Consider the following 26,070-nt stretch of genomic DNA (forward strand, 5'->3'; position numbering starts at 1 on the left):
ACTTGAAATGGGCTAAATCCTGACATTTTGCTAAACCCCAAATGTCAGCCCTTCCAAGTGAATGCGTTGTATAAATACGAGGTGCTTGTATGAATGAAATTTAGAATAAACATGAACGTTGAAAGAGCAACACGCCCGAAATAAGTGTTGCATTCTCAGTAGAAGGAATTTATTTTTCTGGCACTGTGATGTGCGGGGAGAATATCGCTTCCAGTGGCTACAATTCTGTTAGTGTAGCTGAACGACCGACTTCAAAAATTTCACACGTCTAATCTTTGACGAACAATTTTGCAAAAACAAATATTTAAAGGAAGAAAAAAATCGAAATTCGACAAGTTTTATGATTGGGGAGTTGTTGTGGTTCCTAATTTTCTCTCCTTGTAGTGGCTTTCAGTTAAAACCATATTTTGTGTGGGGTAGCTGTTCGTCATTTGGATTTCTTTGGCTACCCTAGTTAATGTAAAGAAGAGATGTTACAAGATGGGTGGGCATTTGGAGAACATTTCTTGTTTCATGGATTTTAAATTCCAATTTTAATATTTTCAAATTTTGGTGGTAAAATTCGAAGAGGCACAGAGTTCAGATATGTTAGTATAAGTATTCAAACTAGCATATCACATTACTATTACATTTCAAAAAAACTTTCTGTTTGCTTCTCTGCAGTACTTGCAGTACTTTGGCTTTCATCTCTGTTGTCTCTGCCTTCCACAGAACCATTTTTAACAAAATCATTAGATAACAAAGGCTTTTTAAACAACGTTACATAGTCTATTGGCCGATTTTTCATTTTTATTTTACGCGTCTAGAGCTATAGCTACAAATAAGTTAATTATTTTTTACGCTTCAGCTGACACCGGAATATCCGAGTTTTTTTTACCTAATTTGTACTCATTTTTATTTCCTCTCGTTTGGCGCATTCAATGTTATGTAGCTGTGTGTATCAAATCGAAGCGAACACATTAACTTTGGTCTGAAAAATGAGAATTCATTTTTTTTGTTCATCATAAACATTTAAAATGTTAGTATTCCAGTCTCAATTAATAAAGGTTTAATTGTTGACTGTGTAAATATATGAATATGAACGAAAGATACAAACAGACAGAGACGGGGCACTAGCGATGAAATTATGCATTTTTGACGGCCTTATAAATTTTTATAACAATTTTTCCTCGACATTCTTTATTCAATGATTTGCTTGTAATACGTTTTTAAAGAGAGTCTCGTATTGTTTCGAAGTAATATTAGATTGAGATAAAACAAAACAAAAAAACTCACAGAAGAAAAAGTGGAAAGAACAGAAGAGGAAAAAATTTAATTTCAAAAATGTTTCCACTTGTCATAATACGATTCCAAGTTTCTTTATTGTCGGATATAATTAAGTTATATAATTATTATTTAGACTAGACCTCATTAATCTTTCATGCAATATTGTAGTAGTTGTTAATCACCAGCGAACACATGTTGTTTGGGACGAGGCGATCGACGGTTCTCGGTCGGCTCGCAGGCCATATAAAAATGAACAAAAAAAAAATTACATTTTTTCCACTTACTTTAAATATAGATCGTTGTCCTATGTCGTGATTCGTTTAAAAGATTGACAGTCGCGTATTTTACGCGATTTAATTTGACTTTATGATTGGCTGTCTAAATGTCGCACGATGTGTAAAAATAGTTAACCGAGGGATGAAATAGGTAAATTCCACCTTGAGCGAATTACGGCTCTCGCTTCGCTCTGACCGCAAGCGGCAAGCCTTTACTCTTAGTGGAATTTCCTATTTTCTCCCCGAGGTGAACACAACGTTTTTCATGCTAGCGATGCGAAAATCCTTATTGTGTCCACTATGAAGCAGGGCCTACTTTTTGGAAACTAATTTCTTGAATTTCTCGAAATTTCTCGAATTTTCTTGAATTTCTTAAAATTTCTCGAATTCGAGAAATTCGAGAAATTAGTTTCTTGAAATTTCTTGAATTTCTCGAAGTTTCTCGAATTTCTTGAATTTTCTGGAATTTCTTGAAATTTCTCTAATTCGAGAAAATCAAGAAACTTTGAGAAATTCAAGAAATATTTCTCGAAGTTTCTTGAATTTCTTGAAGTTTCTTGATTTTCTCGATTTTCTCTAAAAGTTTCTAAAAAGTAGGCCCTGCATGAAGCCTTGATGAAAATGGCGTTTTGTTGTCATTCTGAGAGGCGCCATTTTAGGGTAGAAAATGATTCCTAAAATGGCGACCAGAATGACAACAAAACGTCATTTTCATCAACGCTTCATAGTGGACAAAATAAGAATTTTCGCATGGATAGCATGAGTAGAGTATCCACTCCTACTCCTATAATTAGCAGCATTGAACAGTGATATTTGTTGGTGTTGAAAGTTGGCTACTGCTTGCCGACTGATTGTAGCCCAAAACGGCGAGTATTTTCTTCTAATTTCTTAACATTTCATGCCAGAACAGCTTCTATAATTTCGTTAGGTTTCACAAATTTTAATGTCGTGAAGTTTTGGAAGATTTCGGTAAATCAGTCATAATTTGAATAATTTCAGTAAGATGGCAACCTACAGTCGGCGACTTTGAAATAAGTGACCCATTTCGACTAGGGTAAGGGGCAGGCCTACTTTTTGGAAACTAATTTCTTGAATTACTCAAAATTTCTCGAATTTTCTGGAATTTCTTAAAATTTCTCGAATTCGAGAAAATCAAGAAACTTTGAATAATTCAAGAAATATTTCTCGAAGTTTCTTGAATTTCTCGAAGTTTCTTGAATTTCTCAAAGTTTCTTGATTTTCTCGATTTTCTTTAAAAGTTTCTAAAAAGTAGACCCTGGTAAGGGGAGGAGTTTGCCGAATGTCCTCTAAAACAAAATGTTTCACTCATTTCAAAGTCGCCAAAGAATTTTTCAAAAATGAAAACATTTTAGTGAATTTTAGCGAATTTCTCTGTTAACATTTTCACTAAGTTTAAAATTTCACAAAGTTTGTGTAAAATAGGCTCTGTTTCATGAACAACCATCAATATCACCAGCATAATCGCGTCTGCTACTTCTTTTGACTAAAGAATTTTGAACAGATGCAAAAATCAAATCTATTACTTCATTAGATTTAACATACACTTTTCTATATTATACCACATCATCCCGATATCTTCGTTTTTTGTAGTGTAGTTGTTGATAACAGATGACACATAAAAGATTATGTTACAAATTCACACTTCTATGTACAACATTAGTGCTTTATTCACTAATTATAAGATTCTAACTACCAAAAAGTTCAGTTGAGAATTGTGACTAAGAAAGACAGAAAATTGTTCTGTTCAATAATGAGAAAGTCATGAAATACTTTGATTAAAACAATTTCTTGTGAACACATTTATCTTCACACGTTTTCTCTGCAATCAAAAATTGTATTAATCTAATGTGAATCGTTTCCATTTTTTTTTTGCAGACAAACTCTTTTATAATTGAACCGAGAATACATCCGCTAGCCGCCTTAATCGTTTGTGATTAGGTGGTATTGATTCCATTCAAAATTAAGTGAAACAACGACAGTTACAATTGATCACGAAAATGTCACATCACAGCGATGATCATCTTTTACAAGCGGGCAGCGATTCCTTTTGGGAACCGGGAAACTACAAAAGAACAACAAAACGAATAGAGGATGGCTATAGGTATGTATACACGAACTGCACATTACAATTTCCTTTCACATACAGGAAAAATGAAATTGATTTTATTTTCTGCTTTGACAGACTGTGTACAGAGCTGCAGACTCTTATTCAAGAACGAGCAGAAATCGAAAAGGGATATGCAAAGAATCTACGAGCCTGGTCGAAAAAATGGGGCGAGTTAATTGAAAAAGGTAAGCCACAACCATCCCTTCTAATGTGAAATGTAAATGAAAGACAAAACCAAACGATTTTAATTAGAAAAAAAAATAGTTTTGCAATTTCGTTGAAGTGATTCTCGACAGACAGTCTTTATTTAAAAAACAAGGCATCAGAACAGTCGGAGCGTTTGCTGCGACTTAGCCCCGTACAACCCGTAATCCTATTTCGTCCGCAACCATTATATGTCCGTAGCCCTAATAAGCCCGGAACCCTAATACGTCTACAACCCTCTAATGCGTCTGTTACCAAAATGCAAGTCAAGTTGGGCATTGTCAAATTTACTGAAAGTGTTCATTTTTAAAATTGCGCATAGCGCAATTACGAAAGCCCGTACGAAGTACCTCTCAAATAAAACCAACAATTTACGACATTATTTTAGAAACCCAAAATTTTTTGCCAACTTTCCATTGGGTATTCAATTACCTCTCAAATGAAACAAAAATTAGCAAAATCGGATGAGATTTACTCGATTTACGTGCAAAAAACACTTAGGGCCGAGTAGCGGCCTTAGTCCAAGGGCTGAAATTTGAAACTTTTTTCGCCATCATTCTATTCGGCATTCAATTATCTCTCAAATGATACAAAATCTAGCAAAATCGGATGAGATTTACTCGATTTATGTGCAAAAAACACTTAGGGCCGAGTAACGACCTTTGAGCCCTCCCAACAAGCCCACGTTGCATCTTACCCAAAAACAATGTTCAGCAACTTTGTTCTACTCGTCAATACCTTTCATTTGATATATCATAAGCAGCTATTGCGTGCGTATTTCGGTAGATATCGTCGAAAGACTGAAAAACACCTATAGGGCCCTAGCTCTGGAAGGGCCCACCCTACTATGCCCATTTTCGAACTTGACCTTACTTTTGTCGATACCATTCGGGGAAAAAAAGAATTTTGAAAAAAGGTTGCGATTTACTCAAGCTAGAGGGGTCACGGACAGACGGACAGACGGACAGACGAACAGACGGACGGACAGACGGACAGACGGACATTTTTTTTTATTGCGGATTCGTTATCTATGAACATATACAAATGCTTTGCCCTTACCGTCTGCTTCCAATTCAACATGTTACAAACGGCATATTAATCTTATAAGCCCCCAGTACTTCGTACGGGGCTAAAAATCGATTCCATTAAAATACTGAATGTGCGCTGAACAGAACGACAGAAGTTTTATGTTGAAACAGATGAGGGAAAATCAACGAAAGTTACATTTTTCTTCGCTCGCCTATCAATATTAATTACCCAATCCATTTCTATCTATAATGTCTGTTAACCGAAATTGTAAGAAGACAGGAACAATTTACCAATCCCATTCATTAGTAGCACTCCTTGCAGCTAGTCCGTCTGTATCTCATTCTTTTAATTGACTCAGTGACATGATTTATTTGTTGCGGGAACAATGTCTTTCAATGTCTCAAAATGTTTTCGTCAGAAAACTAATTCTTAGACAATTTCTATGAAAATTTTGCTACCAAAACGATAATCTGCTGCTATGCAGTCAAGATGCATTCGGTTACTTTATAAATATCAAGAAGATTCAGAATTTTCTATTTTTAGAAGACCTCGCTTTAAATCATAGAACAGCTAATGCTGGACGTTCGACTAAATTACAGCATAAATTGACCATATTCCACCTTTCTAATTAACCGAAAACGAATCCCTTTCGTGCTTTCTTACTTTATTATCCCATTCATCGATTACATACCTGTTGATGTAAAGGTCGAGGTGAACCTATTAAAAACCGAGAATACTTAGATCTATCAGATGGGCGGATCTGAACATGAACATGACTCTCTTTATTGCTAAGTTAGTAAATCATAAAAATTGCAGGGATTCCACGGAGAATTTAAAGAAAATAGTTGCTAGAAATAGTTGATTTTCTGTTCTAAAAGTAGGTAAAAAAGTGAGTTTTCGGGAAATTTGTAACCTGTTTTTACGCGAAGCCAAAGTTATATCGCAAATAAGTTTCTAAAAATTAAAATTCGTCAAACTCAATTAGAACTTTGTTGCGTCATATCAGCACTTTTCGAATTATCATTTATTTATCGTATGGCTTCGTTACAATCAATCAATTAAAAGAAACTTAGCAAAAAACATAGAACAACAAAAGGAGAAAAGTTCGTGAATCATTTTAGAGGTTTAAATCAAGATCTGTTAACCATTGAACACCTCCTTCGTCCAAACAATGCAATCCTCTGATTTAACCGTCAAATTTCCTCAGTGGACATTCATTCACCAAGCTTTCCTTGGTAAGTCAAAACCTGGCAGACGTTGCGTTGGATCGGAAACTAGCTCGCTGTTCTGAACATTGACACGGTGCCAAATGTTCTTCCACTCTCTGTCTGGCTGGTATGGACGTTCGATATCGTTAATTGTTTCCCAGGGTGGTTTTCGAGATTCGAGCCGACGAAACGGCAAGTTGCTTAGATCGGCATTTATTGGCAATTCGATCGCATTTTCCTGCTTCGTCCATTCTTTGATGTACGCCTTACGCCTTCTAACTGTAGGTGGCTCGATGTTCGCTAAGACGCTTAGCCATTCAATAGGTGTTGAAGACACTGTCCCAGTAACAATTCGTAGAGCTTCGTTCACTGCGACGTCGACTTTTGTTGCATGTGCACTTTCTGACCATACAGCTGCACAATATTCTGCCACAGAATATACCAGTGCCAGGGCTGATGTTCTTAGGACGTTGGCATCAGCACCCCAGCTAGTACCTGTCAGTTTTCTTAAAATGTTGACTCTTGGCCCAATCTTTGCTACAATACGCTCGCTATTTTCTTTGTAAGTTAACGATCTGTCCAACGTGAAACCGAGGTACTTTGGAGAAAAATCGTGCTTGACTGTTACTCCATCGAAGATGACATTTAACTTTCTTTGCGCTCGACGGTTACACAAATGGAAGGAGGTGACAGTTGTTTTGTTGGGATTTGGTCGGAGCCTCCATTTTACAAAGTACCGACGCATGATATCCAGATCGCAGGAGAGAGCAAAATCCAATTCCGCAAATTTCTTGCCTTGCACAGCCAATGCAAAATCGTCCGCGAAAATATACATTCTTGATGACTGTACATCTGGGACATCGCCCACATATAGCAAAAACAGCAGAGCCTTGCGGTAATCCATCGTTCAGGGTTCTCTTTCTACTCACTTCGTCGTCCATATAAACGTAGAAGGTGCGATTGCTGAGCATATTGTTTAACAGCGTGTAAAGCGTCTTACACGGAATGATGGAAACGAATTTGTACAACAATCCATGGCGCCACACTGTATCATACGCTGATGATAGATCGTCATCATCATTAATTGCTTGTGACAAAATGGGTGTAAATTCAGAAAGAATCCAGGTTTCGGCATGTTGTCGTAAACTTTGATGTGGAGAACATTGAGGACATCCGTTACCTCCATCTTACTTCTTACATTTCCTATGACTCAGTCAGGAAGGCTTGAGAAAAATTTGTAACATTCAAGAGAAATCGGCAGATAAAATTGACTGAAAAGCAGAACCTCATTTTTTGTGCCGATTTCTGGTGACATTATGGACCCGCCCGATATGCATAAAAAATAAACATTTCTGTTGGAAATTGATAGAACAATTACGGCACTACAGAACTTTAATGGAGGTTGCGTGTGAGAAGCTTTGGTGTAATTTTGTATGGTCAATCAAACAGACTTCCATCCTCCCTAATCAGGATTTCAATAAACTAACTATTTTCGAGCTCAACATTAAACTCTTGTTCTTGTGTCTGCTGTTTTCATTTGACGTTTGTTTCATTGAGACTTAATCCATACCTGATCTGAAACCTGGAGAGTTACCAGGAAAATTTGTATGAAAGTTGCAGGTTACCTCTAACTCACCTGACAGCTTTGAAGCTCTGATCAGATCCATCCACCATAATAAGCGTGCGTTCTGTTTGAATGACTCAAGCAATGGCACAAGCTCGTGGTGGAATCAAAAAGTAGATTGGAGTCGACGCAAAGTTTCTGCGTACACTAACTCCAGAGGTAACATTACTAAATCATAATGTACAAGACTGGAAAAAAAAGGAGAGTTTCGAGCTCCCGAAATTTCACAAATCTAACATGGTTTCCAACCTGTTTTAAGTGGTTTTGAAAAAAGTGAGTGAACGGATTGAAAAAAGTTGAAAAAAGTGAGAAATCGAGCAAATAGTTGCTCACTTTTTCACATGTTGAAATTAGTTGTAAAAAGTGAGAAAAGTGAGTGCGTGGAATCCCTGAAATTGAACTTTATGCATCGATTAGACGGATTGTTACGTACATCATTGTGCCACTAATGAAATAAAAGTAGAAAAAATTATGTTAATTCACCGTGTATAGCCCTTCGTTATCGTTCTTTTCGTATTGCATACGGTTCTTTAGCCGGCTTGAATTAATGCGAAATGGAGAAAATGTAAAATCGATTGAAACATGTCCGATTCATTAGCACGATTAGCTAACGAATTTCTCGCCATTTATTTCGATAAACCCAAGAATATATTATTGCTCCCAGCAGTAGTCTCAGAGGAATTATGAAAATATCAGGGAAAAATGTATTATCATTTCCTGATATGGCTCTGTCTCGTTCTCTCAAGGGTAATAACTGTTGACTAAAAATGGAATTGAACATAATCGTTGCTTCGGAGATTGATTTTGAATCGTTTTCTATCACTTTTTTCTTGAAGAATGTTGCGATTTAATTCACAGATAAGTGAGGTTCTGTGGTTCAGAAATTAATAGCTGCGGTCTCTAAGTATGTAACTTGATAAGGTGTGTTCCGACACAACACCGGATCAGAGGATGATACATTTCTTTCAATTATATCGGCAAAACATTCCACTACCGTGGCGCCCTGAAATAACATGACGATTGCTGATTACATACTGTAATGCTGAGACGTTGTCTCAATACTCCTGACTGCGCTCATCGTACACACGTTCAATATAACAGCTATTAGAATGACCTAGGCATTCATTATTCCGATGTTGAAGAGCCCCTTTAACTTATCAATACAAAGAAACAACAACAAAAATGAAGAGTGTTCTCTGTCGGCCCAATCATAAAGATATGATTGTTAGCATTGCTCTCATTTCTCTGACGCAATATCCATACAAATAGCTGAATTTATCACAACAATATCTTATCTACTGAAGTATTTTTGTGGTATTTCTTAAGATAAACAGCAATTTATTACTTGCGCGGCCGATTTATTAACATTGCCTCTCATAAAAAAAAGTTTGTTTTTTTTTACAGCGAAATGGAATTCGTAAAATAAAAATCTGAAAAATTGCTAAGTGTGTAACTGAATGTAGCATTACATGCACTTATTGTAGCCGTTCGTATAATACAAACTATGGCTAAAAATAAATAATGAAAAAAATGATTCGTGTAAGTACATACACCCAGCATCATCGTCTAAAAATAGATGCAAAGAAAAATCTTATCGAAAAGTATATTCCGTTCCTACCTTGACTTTCCTTGAATATTGCAATAAATTTTGTGTTTGAATATTCGAAATCAATGAGAAAATATTCAAATTCATCGCGGCTCCGTGTATTCCAGCACGGCAAATTAATATTTTATTTTATTCGTTTTTTTCTCGTTCGCTCTTCTCATTTTATTTATTTTGATTATTACAACATCAGATGATGATATCGTTTGTTTACATCATCTTTATGCAAATTTGATGCCTGATTCGTTCAGTTTGCAACGTTTGGTTGCAGTAATTTGTTATGTTATCCGATACCTGCGTTGTTGTCAGATTCGGCTGTAGAATATTCATTAGAATGATGATTCAAACGACCACCAAAATCGTACTAATTGCCATCCACGAAATATCAATAATTCATCGAACGGCTCTGATACACACAGTAGGAAATAGGAAATATGTTCGATTTCATTCGCTTTTGCAGATAAAAATGCGACTTGACGAATATTTCGAGTCTCAAGGTTAATTAGACCATTTACTTCTGGTGCATCATACATCAACCAACTTGAGATGGGCTGCTTGACAATGAAAACGTTTTTGATTTGTTATCGTTCAAGTTTGGTCTTCCCGTTTTAAGAGTTTTGTATCTGGTTGACATCATTCATCAGATTTTGGTTCCATAATGAAGACAATCAAATGAGTCCTCGAAGATTTGTTTTCTTTTCTTGATAGAAGATTTATTCAATCTCTACCTTCATATGAACAGTTATATGCAGAAAGGTGAAATGTTGCATTAGTGAATTATAGGAAAAATGAATTTTTAAATGTTACGTAGAATGTGTTTGGGATTATTGGTCGAAAATGAAAAAAATGATGTATTTGTGCCGACAGCAGTAACTATCATTTTTCTTATAATTCGCTAATTTAACACGGTAGCCTTCAGTATTCATGTAATTTGGTCGATGTTGGTACAGTGACTATTTTTGGTAAAACATTTTCCGATATTTTTATAGGAAATTTTTTTACCAAAAATGATGTTAAGGTTTCAAAGAAATCGACAGAATAAAAAATAGAAAAAAAATGGAACTTAAGAGGCATCGGTGCGCAGCTAAAATTGTAGCCTACATTTGCGTGTCTTGCATTTCATTTTTGATGATATCGCTTCATCAGAATCCTTTTTGAAAAATTTATTTTGGTTGTAGTCGTTCGACCAGCCCTGAAAACAGTGAGCAGCTAAATGAAATTTTCATAAACTGGTCAGTTATCTCAGAGTTTGTCAAAGTGGAAAATGCTGCAACCAAATCCATTTTCTGTTGAAAGCTCATACATTCGTGGTGGTTATTGCGGTCCTATATTTTTGAAAAAAGATTCTAGTGGAAAGATATCATCAAAAGTGAACTAAAATCCAATATTTAAAAAATGCCCAAGTGTATGCTCTTCAGCAAAGCATCGATGCCTCTTCAGTCTATTGCTAGACATGGATACTTAACTAAAACTGTAGCCTACATTTGCGTAGTGACTATTCGCAGGCGCCTGCCAATAGCCAAATTATTATTAAAGATACTATTGGCAGGCGCCTGCCAATAGCATCTTCCTGCCAATAGCACTTTTCCTTTCACAAAGACTATTCGCAGGCGAAATGACGTACCAATTGCATCTACGCTACATTTGTGCGTTTCATAATTTATTTTCGATATTTCACCTGAATTATTATTGAAAAACGTACGACGTCAATAACGACCGCAAATGTATTGGTTTTCAATAAAAAATCGATTTGTTTTCGATTTGTTTGTGGTAGTTTGAACCACCATCCTGTGAAAAATCAGCAATTTGCCTAAATTGCATAGGTTGTTGACTTCTCTCACGACTAAGCCAACTGCACCCACTATTTTTTGTGTTTGAAAGCTACCATATTTGTGGTGGTTATTGTCGCTTTAGATTTTTCAAAATGAGTTTTGTTAACAAAATATCTTCGAAATAAAATACGAAACGCACAAATGTAGGCTACAATATTAGCTGATCATACTTTGCCTTTTTGCCTCTTAAGGCACCACTTAACGCCATTAAAAGTCAAAGGATTAATTTCTGTAAAAAGTTGTAAAATGATTGCTAAAGACGTAAAAACTTGTCCTTGCGTTCCTACACAGCTCATTATAAATTTGTCAAAAGACTGTGAGGGATTCTTTTGAAAAACAGAATCTTGAAATCGGACGCATTTTCCATTGGACTTTTTTATATGTGCCTGAATTGGTATTGGTCCCTAGAACCTAAAACCACTTTCAAAAAAATTCTTCGAATCTTGTGTGGCTAGTGGGAGGTGATCGAAAACTGAAAACATGCACTTTTCTTACAAAAATTTCTCCAGTTACACGAGCCGTACAGGGTCGTGTGGGGTGTCATTAGAAAGGTAATTGCATGTGCTAATGGGAAAAATAGGGTCTTGTTGGGTTTAAAATTCATCCACACTGAGATATGTGCAGTTGAAGTTTTCAGCCGAAAAAAGACTGAAAACTGACACTTTTCTTACAGAAATTTGTCGAGGTACACGAAACGTACATGGTCGTGTAACGTGTCATTAGAAAGGTAATTGCATGTACTTTCAGGGCAAATATGATCTTATCAGGGTTCGGAAGCATCTTCGATGCAATATAAGCACTTAAACATTTCAACTTCACATAACTCATCGAAGATGCTACCAAACTTCTGTAAGCTTTATTTTTCCTAAAAGTACATGCAATTACCTTTCAAATGACACCCCACACGACCATGTACGTTTCGTGTACCTCGAGAAATTTCTGTAAGAAAAGTGTCAGTTTTCAGTCTTTTTTCGGCTGAAAACTTCAACTGCACATATCTCAGTGTGGATGAATTTTAAACCCAACAAGACCCTATTTTTCCCATTAGCACATGCAATTACCTTTCTAATGACACCCCACACGACCCTGTACGGCTCGTGTAACTGGAGAAATTTTTGTAAGAAAAGTGCATGTTTTCAGTTTTCGATCACCTCCCACTAGCCACACAAGATTCAAAGAATTTTTTTGAAAGTGGTTTTAGGTTCTAGGGACCAATACCAATTCAGGCACATATAAAAAAGTCCAATGGAAAATGCGTCCGATTTCAAGATTCCGTTTTTCAAAAGAATCCCTCTGTGCATCTCATTTTCCACCTCAATTTTCAATGAATTTTCAATCAATTTGTTCAACAGCAATTTGTCCATGGCTTTATTAAAACGATTTTCCGCCTGGTGTCGGAAACAGAATCCCATTGAAAGTCTGATCGTTCAAACATTTCCAATATGTAACAAGAGACCTTCAGTCGATGCTGTTTAAGCCTTTGTCAATACCTCCTTTACATCTTGTAGGAAAATTGTTTACATTTTAATATTGCTCCAAATACCATCACACTAAGTAATTGAACGATGAGATGCTATTGCCACACAGCCATTCATTTTTCTATTAATCACAAGAGAACAATGTAAACATCCAACAACGCCAGAACGTTGTTTTATATGAGAAAGCACACAAGTAGAGCACACGATACATTCTTATAATGTCGGTGGGGTTTTTTTCTTAGTTGTAAAGTACTTACTACAGTGTGACCTATTTTCTACAAAAACTTTTTTTTTTCTGATTTATTCTTTCATTTTCTTGTTCCCAATATCAAGGCCCCGAATATGGTACAATGGAAGCAGCATGGAAAGGCATTTTAACAGAAGCTGAACGATTGTCAGACGTGCATTTACGGGTTAAAGAAAATTTAATTGCTGGGGAAATTCAAATGATTAAAACCTGGCAAAAAGACAATTTCCATAAGGTTTGTGGATTTCGAAAAATAAAAGAGTGAGAAATAATCGATTGATTTCCGTTCCCATTCAGACAATGATGCAAATAAAGGAGAGAAAAGAAATGGATGATAATTTTAAGAAAGCCCAGAAACCATGGGCTAAACATTTAGCAAAGGTTGAGAAGACCAAAGCTGATTATCACGCTTCCTGCAAGACTGAAAAATCTGCCACAAATCAAGAAAGAAATGCCAATGCCGATAGTTCACTATCACCGGATCAGGTAATGATTTTGATTGTAGAAACAAACAACTAATTAAGTCTGAGTCAACGGGCTGATCGCCCACTCCGCATATATATGTATTTATGAAGTGATTGTTATCGAAACGTAGCGCTATCAGCCAAGGTTCGACTTTGACGATATTTGTGTGTTGTATAGATACAATACAAACGGCAAATTGAACCACAATTCCACAATTCCATATCAATCAATTTATGGAATTTATTTGTTAAATGACACATCGCATTATTGTCACTGATAACGAGCACGGAGCACGATAAAATACACAATTTGACATTGGTGTTCATTACAACCACTGGTACAGTCATTCCTAAATTTGATATGTTTTCGTACATATGTGATTATGAACTGGCTACACCTAGACGAACGAATATCGGAAATATTTTGTTGGTTGAAATGAGACATTTTTCTTGGTTTCTGTAGCGATTGCAGGGTTTCAATTGTTCAATTTGGAACTTGGAATCTTTTTGCAGTGGCCAAAACAGGACACGCAAATCAGAATGAAGTTCCAAGTACCAAAAATCTTGTTGAACAGATGAAGTTACTGGAGTTGGGTGTCTCGGTCTAGTTACTATCACTGAAAGTTCGACCTCATAACAATAATGAACCTTCGACTCTCATTTCGGCCTCAGACAACTCAACTTCCAAAACTTCGCGTACACCACCAGCAGTCACGCAAGATCTAATTTTTTTCCCAGAAAGGTATTCGACCCTAGAAGCCAAAACCAAAGTTGGGTGTCTCGGTCTAGTTACTATCACTGAAAGTTCGACCTCATGACGATAATGAGCCTTCGACTCTCATTTCGGCCTCAGACAACTCAACTTCCAAAACTTCGCGTACACCACCAGCAGTCACGCAAGATCTAATTTTTTTTTCCCAGAAAGGTATTCGACCCTTGAAGCCAAAACCAAAGTTGGGTGTCTCGGTCTAGTTACTATCACTGAAAGTTCGACCTCATAACAATAATGAACCTTCGACTCTCATTTCGGCCTCAGACAACTCAACTTCCAAAACTTCGCGTACACCACCAACAGTCACGCAAGATCTAATTTTTTTCCCAGAAAGGTATTCGACCCTAGAAGCCAAAACCAAAGTTGGGTGTCTCGGTCTAGTTACTATCACTGAAAGTTCGACCTCATGACGATAATGAGCCTTCGACTCTCATTTCGGCCTCAGACAACTCAACTTCCAAAACTTCGCGTACACCACCAACAGTCACGCAAGATCTAATTTTTTTCCCAGAAAGGTATTCGACCCTAGAAGCCAAAACCAAAGTTGGGTGTCTCGGTCTAGTTACTATCACTGAAAGTTCGACCTCATAACAATAATGAACCTTCGACTCTCATTTCGGCCTCAGACAACTCAACTTCCAAAACTTCGCGTACACCACCAGCAGTCACGCAAGATCTAATTTTTTTTCACAGAAAGGTATTCGACCCTTGAAGCCAAAACCAAAGTTGGGTGTCTCGGTCTAGTTACTATCACTGAAAGTTCGACCTCATAACAATAATGAACCTTCGACTCTCATTTCGGCCTCAGACAACTCAACTTCCAAAACTTCGCGTACACCACCAACAGTCACGCAAGATCTAATTTTTTTCCCAGAAAGGTATTCGACCCTAGAAGCCAAAACCACTTTCAAAAAAATTCTTCGAAGCTTACGTGGCTTGCCAGTAACACGATCCGGACAGGGTTAGAAAAAGACTGAAAACCTTCACCTTTCTTACAGAAATTTCTCGAGGTACACGAAACGTACATGGTTGTGTGGGGTGTCATTAGAAAGGTAATTGCATGTTCTTTCGGGCGAATAGGGTCTTATGGGGGTTTGGAAGCACCTATGAAAAGTTGAAATGTTTAAGTGCTCATATTTTATCGTAGATGCGTAAACTTTCGTAAGACTCTAGATTAGATTAGATTAGATTAGATGGGAGGGTGTAAGCCCAGCACCTAAGCCTCAGATGGGCCTGTTGTGCTATTGTACAAGTCTCTTGATCATATGGACTGTGATTTTACATCATATCTCTCCCGACTTAGATTGTTCACAAATCGACCGTGTGGTAACGTCCCATACGTTGTGAATTCTCCAAGCCGTGGGTGGTATGCGAATACCACAACCATCACTAATTGACCTGTACATTTTCCCAAAGATGGCGCTATCAACATTGTCATGTTGTAGCTCTTTCTACTATTGACGTTATGTCGATATGGTTTCTTTTATGGAGAAAGCGAATGTTGGGTTTTTTGATATTTCCGACTTTGTTACGGTTACGGCTATTAGTTTTAGGTAATAGCAAGTGTCTAATCACCATAGGCCATGAGTTGCCTCTTCGTATAAATCGCCATGCCACCATGTGACTGAACTCGTTCTGGCGTTGCAGGTTGTAGCGTTTGAATGATTCGTATTTCGTCATATCCCTTGACATCCATACAACGTATCAATCAATAGATCTGTTAAACCTCGCGGTCATTTTGGAGTACAAGATAGTTTCTGTATCTTGGGATTGTACCACAGCAAATTTGTAAAAATTTGCTATGTGGTTTTGGGGTGTCAAATGAGAACCCGAGGCGTTTGTACCTTACCTGCACTAAAATTGACTGCCAGATGCCATACGGCAATGTGTCATTTTCGTACATTAATCGAGCACGTAATTTAGCATTAGCTTCTGGTAGAGTCGATTGTTAATCCGTACACCGACGCCACGAAGCACATGTTAAATAACAAAGGAAATAACACAATTGTTGATATCGCACAATGAGGCGAGAACAACTTTATTGATCAAAGAGAAAATGACCTACGAGAACAACACTTTGATTTCGTTAATAAAACCTTTAAAATAATTTCACCATTTAACCATTACAGCAAAATAAAAACACCAAAGCCGTAAAAGTTGGCACAGAAATTAGACAAAATCGAAAATGAATTCACACACAGCCACACAAAAGAAACACTTTTAGAGAGCAACGCATAAACACGTCCGTTCTCTGTGACTGAGCGTAAGACTCTACGTGTCCTGAAACAACATAGAATTACTTTTCAAATGACACCCATACAAGCATGTATGTGTCGTATATCTCGAGAAATTTCTGTACGAAAAGTGTAAATTTTTGCCCCAGAAGTATATGCAATTACCTTTCTAATAACACCCCATACGACCCTGCACGGCTTGTGTAACTGGAGAAATTTCTGTAAGAAAAGTGTATGTTTTCAGTTTTCGATCACATCACATCACACTAGCTAGAAAAAGCGTCCGATTTCGGAGCCTGTTCTTCGAAAGAATCCACAAGAATCGCTCTGTGCAATAGACATTGGGTTAGGGTTAGAAAACTGGTAGACTTAACTCCCGCTAAATCAATGTAAAGGCAATCTGCATTACAGTCGAATTTAATATAATGAAAAGTTGTAATTCCTGTTACAGAGAGTCTGCTTACCGTTTCTAATCAAATACGTGTTCCCTTCACTTCGTGATTTTTAATGATCGTTTTTAGTGATCGTTCACAAACGAAATTTCTGTTGGATTTTAATTTTATAATTGGCGACGGGAAACCACCACCCCATCGAATCATTGTATGAAAATTCACCGTCTGTTTGACTCATGAATCTAGAGTTGACATCATCTGCATCAGTGCCTATATTCGCGAAAATATTTTCACGAATTTTACCAAATTTTAGCGATTTTCTCAAATTTCAACAAAAAACTTTTTGCGAAAATTCACAAAAATTTGTGAAAATCGTGAAAATTTCAGAAAATTCGTGAAACTATTTTCTCGAATAAAGGCACTGCTCTGCATCCTCTGCAGTATTAAAATTAGGAACTGAAATCGTTGCACGTCGATTAAGCAGTGCTGCCATTTTGTTTTCTTTTTCCTTCAAAAGGCCTAAAGGTTTAAAAATTGGCTTCCGGAATCCTTCTGTCTATAAATGCAATAGTCTGCACAAAAACCAAGTCTAAGAAAATGCCGCATTTTCAATTAGAGTCAGAGGTTCAGTTGGGGGTTTGGTTTCTTTGGTTAGTTTCATGTTTTTACGCATCCTATCCGAAATTATCAAGCGATTTAAGAGTGATATCGCCAAATCTTCAGGTGATTGGGAAACAAGCGGTCTCCGATTTTAATGAGTGATAGGTCGTTGGATTCGTCTTTCAATTCTAGGAAACACGTATCCTTCACTTTTTCTTAAAAAAATTGGTTTTCTGTGAAAAGCGCTCAAAAGTGAAGACATGCCAGAGGGTACCGAAAATAGTTTTTCGGCAATAACTCAAGAAAAAATTATTTTAAATTGTTGTAATGTTGTACGATTGTCGGCCTTGAAAAGACCTACAGGTAGAGTATACGCACCGCTTGGTGCTAGTTGATCCAATAGAGTTATGACTAGAAATATAGTGAATGTTCGGAGAGTCCGCCTTTTCTGCAGCTTCGATGTACCACGGAACTGAGTATGGGGTGTTGTAGCTGGCCTCACCCACTATCGTTGCACATATAAATGAACCCAGTACTTTTGGGCTGCAAGCCTACAGAAGTCTTGAAAAAAAAGTTGGTGCCAAAATGTAGATTTTTTCCTTCTGTCTGAGGGCCCAACTGCCAGAAGAGCATCTGGAACAGTACTATGGCAATCATTTTTTATTGTCTACTATTCTTTCACCTTATCAATAGAAAAACGCTTCGCTATGTCGCGAATATATCAGATCCACCATTAGTAATATCAAGAGAAAAATCATTAAAGTTTTCTCCAAAGATTTTAGTCAAATAAAGTTTTAGCGTATAGCAAATGACCTCAGGACTACGGAACAGTATTTAGTTTTTCAATTGGACCAATATTTGCTACTAAAATCATCCGAGAAAAATTTAATAATTTAATAATTTTTCACAAGAATTACTAACACTGGATATGTTCTAACGACTTATATTCGAGTCAAAGTGAAGCGTATACGGTAAGGGAATAGTAGACGATACAAAATTACTCACGTAGAACCGTTCCAGACGCTGTTCTGGCAGTTGGGCCCTCAGACAGAAGGAAAAAATCTACATTTTGGCACCAACTTTTTCAAGACGTCTGTAGGCCTGCAGCCCAAAAGTACTGGGTTCATTTATATGTGCAACGATAGTGGGTGAGGCTAGCTACAACACCCCGTACTCAGTTCCGTGGTACATCGAAGCTGCAGAGAAGGCGGACTCTCCGAACATTCACTATATTTCTAGTCATAACTCTAGTGGATCAACTAGCACCAAGCGGTGCGTATACTCTACCTGTAGGTCTTTCCAAGGCCGACAATCGTACAACATTACAACCATTTAAAATAATTTTTTCTTGAGTTATTGCCGAAAAACTGTTTTCGATGCCCTCTGGCATGTCTTAACTTTTGAGCGCTTTTCACAGAAAACAAATTTTTTAAAGAAAAAGTGAAAGACACTTGTTTCCTAGAATTGAAAGACGAATCCAACGAGCTATCACTCATTAAAATCGGAGACCGCTTGTTTCCCAATCACCTGAAGATTCGGCGATATCACTCTTAACTTTAGAAATACTGGTTGAAATGATGTGGTTTTCCACCAGAATAATGACGAATATTTGACCGATCAGACTGAATATGTTGATGGGTTTACGATAAACTCGATCTAAAATGACTCAGAGTCGTAGAATGCTTTTGTACGAAAATGTTGCTTTCCTTCTCATCTACAATGTGACGTCATTTGCTAATTTAACATTTAACAAAACCACATCGTACACTCAGATCATTAAATCTGTTACTTATGTTGCTTCAACCATATTCTAATGGTCTACGGAAAATCTTCTACTTCATTCGTTCGAACATCCATTTTGCTATATAAAATGCTAGCTAGAGTTCTTGGCTTATTTTTCTCTACATTGTTGGTAACAGATGACTAGCCATTTGTGAACCCTTAACTCATCTTCTTGACAAGTCTCCCTATAACCTTTCCGAATTACGTGTTCTAGATCAAAAAGATGCAGGATCGAGTGCAGAAAACAAAAGATGAGGTGCAAAAGTGTAGGGAAAAGTACGAACAATCGCTGCAAGAGATTAACAAATACAATCCCGTGTATATGGAAGATATGACATCAGTATTCATCAAGTGCCAAGAAATGGAAGAGACTCGGTTAAGGTTCTTCAAAGACGTTCTATTCAAAATTCATAAAAGTTTGAATGTGTCCAAGGATCCCAGGTACAAACAATTCTTTCGATTTCGATGTGTGTGTGGGGGAGTGTAACCGACGATGACTGAAATCTTTATTACTGCAGCTTACCTCAGATATACGAAGAACTCTATCACACCATCAACAATTCGGATCACCAAAAAGATTTGAAATGGTGGTCGAACAATCATGGTGTTAACATGGCAATGAATTGGCCATCGTTCGTGGTAAGTGTTCCGCTTTGGCAATGGATTGATTTGATGGAAGAAAAATGTCTTTTTATCGGCAATGTTCTCCAATTTAACTGTGTTGATTTTTCGCATCTAAAAAAATATTTGTTGTTTGGAATGTCTGTGATCTAAACGAACTTCAATTTTAATTTCAATTTTTTTTGTTTTGTTTACATTAACGTTTTTCGTGTGATTTCTCTTCTAAACCCCCAAATTTTTAGGAATATACTGAAGAGTTCCGTGACATTGCTAAGGGCAATAAATCCAAAGAAGCCTTACCAGCGGCACCGATCACCCTGATACATCAACGACCAGTTGGCGAGGAATTGCCTGTATGCATGCCGTTTGAGTTTTTATTTTTTTTCTTATTTTGCATAATTTTTTAAACGACCGTTTCTCAGTTAACGTGGAGGAGCAGTGCGCCACTTTGAACAAATGACAGAAAATTGAGAAGTTGGGGAGTCTGACTACATCAGAAGAAAATTGTGTTCTTCTCACCTGCTTCGTTTGTTCAGAGTGACTATTGCTCTCCGATTCATTTTCATTTGTTTTTAACTCCTTTGAATGTAACATTCCTTTTCAACGAAACGTCGGCTTTTTTGATAAAACCAAATCTTTAAGCTTCCTCGCCTCAACTTGACAAAAAAATTAATTTTCAATTTTCCTCCTTAGGAATATCCTCCACCAGCCAACAATCGAAACAGTGTAAACCGAACATCAGCCACAGTGACAAATGCTAAACCAACATCGCGTGTCAATAGCGAATCACCGAAATCGGATAGTACACCGTCGCAGAATTCACAGAATGCTTCGCCCAACCACAGAGCATCGACAATAACGTAATTCCAATTTTTTTTTTTTCATTTATTTTACGACTGACTCGTCTATCCCATGTGTTGCAATTAAATGTTTGACGATTTTTTCTCGAAATAGGAACGGCAATGGTAACGGCAATGGCAAGACCGATGCTAATCCATTCGATGAAGAGGAGTGGGACGAGGGCGATGGTGAAACGGTTTTGGTAGACAATGGTGAGCCGGGTGTTCCAGTGAAAGCTTTATATGATTATGATGGGGCTGAAAGTGATGAATTGACATTCAAGCAAGGTACGCTAACAGAGAATTTTTAATTTGCATGTCGGCAGTGATCTTACTTCGAGCACCGAAGCTACTTCGGTGCTAGAGAGAGAGAGAACATTGAAGTTTGTGAGAAAATAGAAATTGTTCAAAACAGTCCGGTCAGCAAAAATGAATTTTAAAGTCATGTCAGTAGAATTGGCTTTCCGGGACTGTTGTTTTTGTCATCGAAACCAAATTGATCTCCTAAGTGCCAGTTCTTAATCAGAAACGTTAAAATCCGAAAATGGAAATTTTTCCCAAAAAACATCCTTCGGAAACACTGCCCGTAATGGTCATTCTGATGTAAACAAGTCATTCAATAAATTGATGTCAAATAAAACTTCTACTTCCCAAATGACACCGTGATTGGCTTCCGTATTATGTTCTAGTGCTTCATGTCTGATTCATTCTAAAACTCCATTTGGCATCTGCCACTCGAAGCACTTTTGCTTGAGGTGCGTTGATAGAGTACTTCTTCACAGAACCCTTGACCAATGTCTTTTGAGCCTTTAATTTTTCAAAAATTACTTCAGTGCAGTACAGTCGACGACTTTGAAACAAGGGACATATTTCGTTTCAGCTGTTTTTGAGCTGTTTCCAATCAAATATGGTTTTATGGCTTTGAACGGTTTTACCATTACCACACGCTTGTGTGTACAATGTTTACCTGTAATTAGCGCAACTGTTTTGTATGAGTGAATCAGCTGAAAAAAAAAATGCGTCGTTGAAAGTCGCCGACTGTAAGAGAACTATTTGATGGAAGTAGTGTCGAAACATCAAGGTATCGAAGACATTGATCGACAGACATCGTTTTCTTTAGCTGAATTGAATTACTATTTCTATGTAATATAGTCGGATCCCTTGTGTCAATCCTCTCGCTCTACGTTTTTCGAACTTTTCAGTCATGATTGGGAATGAAAAGTGGTGATCGAAAGTCGACATTTTCAGTACACTTTTGGCGAACGCAGAAAATTTTTCTGACACAACGGTCTGGGCTAATAATTCGATCTCTGTTTTCCAATTCAACTACAGTGACTAACATTCTAAAACCAGCCACTGTGTGGAATTGGAATTTTTCAATATTTTTGAGGGGTAAATGTCAAGTGTCATTGGTTTGTGCTGTGGCGTTTCAATCTCTGCGACTTGTCAAAATTATCAGAAAAACTGAAATTTCTTGGATCGGCTGGTTTTAGAATGTTAGTCACTGTAGGAGCTAGAACCATGTTTCTGTTAGACGACAACAGACAGCGTGAAAACTCGGCTCAAAATAATCAAAAAATTTCCGTTTTCAGGTGACATATTTGAAAAGCTCGAAGACGAGGATGAACAAGGCTGGTGCAAGGGCCGGAAAAATGGCAAAGTAGGTTTATATCCAGCAAATTATGTCGAAAATGTTCCGTCATAAAAACGATAATGCAGTGCATGATGAATATTCACCGTTGAGGGTGTATTAGTGTTAAAGATGCACCGCGAGATGGGGTGTGTGTTGTGTTAAATAAATTTCTTTAAAATGAAAGGGAAAAACAAAGGAAGAGAAAAACAAAATAGAATTTCGTTAGAGAGATTTGATCATTTCACTCTCTCAATGGGAAAAACACCTAACACCACAAAAATGTTGTATTTTGTTGTGACATTTTTTGGTTTTTTTTTTTCGTTTTGTTTGTGTGGAATGATTTGAATTTACCGGTAAATTTAAATTATTTTATGTTTTAAAACATTTATCCTTTTTTTTTCTTTGTTAAATTTAGCAGTTAAAGAGTTCTGGTAATAAGAATCAAAAGAAGAAAAAAAATCTTTAAATATTTTTGTTATTTGTTATTTATCAAGAAGAAGAAGAAGAAAAAGAAATCTAAGGAAACCTGTATAATCCGCGATATATACATTAATGGTAAAAGAAATCGTTTTTTTTAGACGTAAAAGGAAAAATATTTCGGAAGAATTGAGAGGACGGGAGGGATAGAGGAAAGAGTTCAATTTTTTTTTTTGTAAAATCTAAATCATTGTCGATATAAAAGGGATATTACAATCACCTAAAATGTATGGCACCTCCAATTTAGAAATTTAAGGTAATTTTGAAAATAAAATTGCAAAAAAGAAAAATTTTTGTTTCTGGTTGAAAGGAATTGTTTTGTTGGATTGGATTCGGTTTTTGTTTCATTATTTAACAAAACTTAACACATTGCAGAATAATGCGCACGCTGGAACTTTAGACACCCTGGCGAGTAGTAAAGGAGTCGAGGGCTACATCCAAATAAAATTTAAAAACTCTAAAATTTAATTTTTGATTTTTAAAACTTCTCTTTACTCCTTTACTGATTTGCAGGGTGCCTAAAGTCGACAAGACACAATAACCGGCAAAGTGTTAAATAGAGTCGCGACACCACCTCTGATTTTTCTTCACTATTGAGGAACTCGAGTACTATAAGGAACCACATTCAGTTCGCGGATCCATCCAGCCGTTTCGGAGAACCGGCACTCATGGCCGTGCGGGACCAACGAGTCAATTTGAATTCAGATTGTTATCGCAACGGATAGGGGGACCAATTCTAAGCTAATTCGTGTTAAAATGGCTTCCCTCCACAACCTGACCACGTAGCTACAGTCAGCTAAAGTCGAAAATTCGACATCTTTGAATGGTGATATGTCCAAGACGAAGAAAGTTTGAAACTATTTGAATGGCGATATTGGTAGAGGATTCCATGCTCTATTAAACGCCGAGAATGGATTTTACAAAATTTGTCTGAATTGTACAATATTTGAAAAATTTTATTTTCACTATCCTCGGCGAAACTTGAACTCCTCTGTAACACACAGGTAGACCCGTCTTGCAACAAAACAATAATGCCTGATCAGTCTGCAGTCTAAGCTTTACAACGATCCCAAACTTGCCATACCAGCCTCACAACAAGTATCTGTTACGACATTTTGTTTGCAGCAAGGTCACTCTACGACAAAATGTTCAATTTATTATCTATTTTCAAGTGGCCGTTCCTTTAGGATGAGTGGAATTGTTACATTAATTACGTGTATTTAAGTTCTCCGAAACGGCTGGATGGATCCGCGAACTGAATGTGGTTCCTTATAGTACTCGAGTCGAGTCCCTCAATAAGAACATGAAGTTTTGTTCAACCTCACGGTTAACCGTTGAGAAAAGAAAATATCAAATTCCAATAAAAGAATCGAAATTTCTGGACCAAGCGCAGCGAGTGCTGCAAATCACTGAAGTTGGAAATTGGTATTTTCTCTCCGAGATTAATGTTTTTCATGTTTGTGATAGCGAGAAAACGAGTTACTTCGAAATGTTGTCACTTCTAAACTATTTGCAATCGGGTAAAATAAACTTCGTCGAAAAACCCAATTGTTACGCCAGTTTGCACCAGGAAGATTCAAGATGCTTCTGTCGAAACACCGAATTCTTAGAATACTTTGTACAAGGCGGAGTCGGTTCTGTCCAACCTAAACGTAAAGTCAGTTCGAACAAGTAAAGATGAAGTGTTGCAAGGCTGTATTAGTGAAAATAGTGATGTGTAGACCACCCGGGTTAAATTTTAAGTTTTTTTTAATTTCCTAAATTTTCTAAGATTTCTGAAATTTCAAAAATTTGTAGAAATTTGACGAAATTCCAGATTTTTTTGGAAAAGTTCTAAAGTTTCTGAGAAAAGTCAAGCAATTTTCACACCCCAAATGCTGGGATGAAACACTAGTTTTCTCAACGCGCAAGCATGAACATTATTTCTTCATTACAAAATTACTTACCGATTTTCAAACAAAAAATTCGTCCTACTCCGATTTCATGAAATATAAAAAAGCAATCCATCGATTTACGAAAATGTAAACAAGAAAAACCTTAGCGCTTAGTGAACGGTAGTAGAATGAGGAAATGAAAATGAGAAAAAATTGTAAGACAAAAGAAGAAGAATTTTTGCGTGTAATTTACAGGATCAAGTTGTAACGTACTATTTAACATTGTAAAAACAAACAAATTAAACAAAAAATTATGTCAAAAAAGAGAAAACGGTTAATGAGAAATAAAAATTTGAAAAAAAAGCAAACAATAAACGAAGCGAAAGCGAAAATGTACTAGTTCAATGGACCAATACTGAAAAAAAAAGTTTACGTCTGACACGTATAAAGTGTGGTAAGGTAGTTATACACCAGTCATGTATGCGTACTTACACATGACACGTATTTCCATACATAGTCATTGTATAATATACGATGACTAAGGTAAACGAGCCGTCAGAACAGTCGGAGCGTTTGCTGCGACTGAGCCCCGTACGAACCCGTACATCTATTGCGCACGTGACCCTAGTGCGTCTGTCACCCTAGTTGAAGTAAAATTATTATGAAATGTGTTCATCTTACAAATTGCGCATAGCGCAATTACGAAGCCCCGTACGACGTTCCTTTCAAATGTAACACAAATTTCAAGTTGACCTAAAATTTTAATTTATTGAGAGGCCTAAGGCCTAGTTACGGCCTTAGTCCAACGACCCAAATTTATTTTTTTTTTCAACAGCATTATATTCGGCCTTCGATTACCTTCCAAATGAAACAAAAATTAGGAAAATCGGATGAAATTTACTCGAGATATATGCAAAACACACTTAGGGCCGTGGAGAGGCCTTAGTCCAAGGACCCAAATTTTAAATTTTTTTCAACAAGATTCTATTCGGCCTTCGATTACCTACCTTTTAAATGAAACAAAAATTAGGAAAATCGGATGAAATTTACTCGGTGTTATATGCAAAATACACCTAGGGCCGAGTAGCGGCCTTAGTCCAAGGACCCAAATTTAATTTTTTTTCAACAACAATCAACTCCTCGTTCGATTACTTTTCAAATGAAACAAAAATTAGGAAAATCGGATCAAATTTACTCGAGTTATATGCAAAATACACCTAGGGCCGTGGAGAGGCCTTAGTCCAAGGACCCAAATTTTAAATTTTTTTTCAACAACATTCTATTCGGCCTTCGATTACCTTTTAAATGAAACAAAAATTAGGAAAATCGGATGAAATTTACTCGAGTTATATGCAAAATAGACTTAGGGCCGAGAAGCGGCCTTAGTCCAAGGACCCAAATTTAATTTTTTTTTCAACAAAAATCAATTCCTCGTTCGATTACTTTTCAAATGAAACAAAAATTAGGAAAATCGGATGAAATTTACTC

General features: G+C 36.9%; 1 protein-coding gene across 3 annotated transcripts in view; it reads left to right on the forward strand.

The window, feature by feature from the left end:
* Nucleotides 1-22,731, forward strand: part of LOC119084604 (protein kinase C and casein kinase substrate in neurons protein 1) — a 67,860-nt gene extending 45,129 nt beyond the window's left edge. For 2 of the 3 annotated variants that reach the window (XM_037194663.1, XM_037194664.1), the window contains 10 exons: nucleotides 3,438-3,663; nucleotides 3,745-3,854; nucleotides 12,981-13,129; nucleotides 13,192-13,380; nucleotides 19,353-19,579; nucleotides 19,657-19,777; nucleotides 20,002-20,112; nucleotides 20,453-20,619; nucleotides 20,714-20,886; nucleotides 22,191-22,731. In XM_037194663.1, coding sequence (XP_037050558.1) covers nucleotides 3,560-3,663; nucleotides 3,745-3,854; nucleotides 12,981-13,129; nucleotides 13,192-13,380; nucleotides 19,353-19,579; nucleotides 19,657-19,777; nucleotides 20,002-20,112; nucleotides 20,453-20,619; nucleotides 20,714-20,886; nucleotides 22,191-22,303 — 1,464 coding nt within the window. In that variant the 5' untranslated portion in view covers nucleotides 3,438-3,559 and the 3' untranslated portion in view covers nucleotides 22,304-22,731. The remainder of the gene's footprint in view (nucleotides 1-3,437; nucleotides 3,664-3,744; nucleotides 3,855-12,980; nucleotides 13,130-13,191; nucleotides 13,381-19,352; nucleotides 19,580-19,656; nucleotides 19,778-20,001; nucleotides 20,113-20,452; nucleotides 20,620-20,713; nucleotides 20,887-22,190) is intronic. The other variant, XM_037194665.1, reaches the window with a different exon arrangement.
* Nucleotides 22,732-26,070: the final 3,339 nt, after the last annotated feature.

This window comes from Bradysia coprophila, unplaced genomic scaffold (genome assembly GCF_014529535.1).
Source record: "Bradysia coprophila strain Holo2 unplaced genomic scaffold, BU_Bcop_v1 contig_87, whole genome shotgun sequence".
Lineage (NCBI taxonomy): Eukaryota > Metazoa > Arthropoda > Insecta > Diptera > Sciaridae > Bradysia > Bradysia coprophila.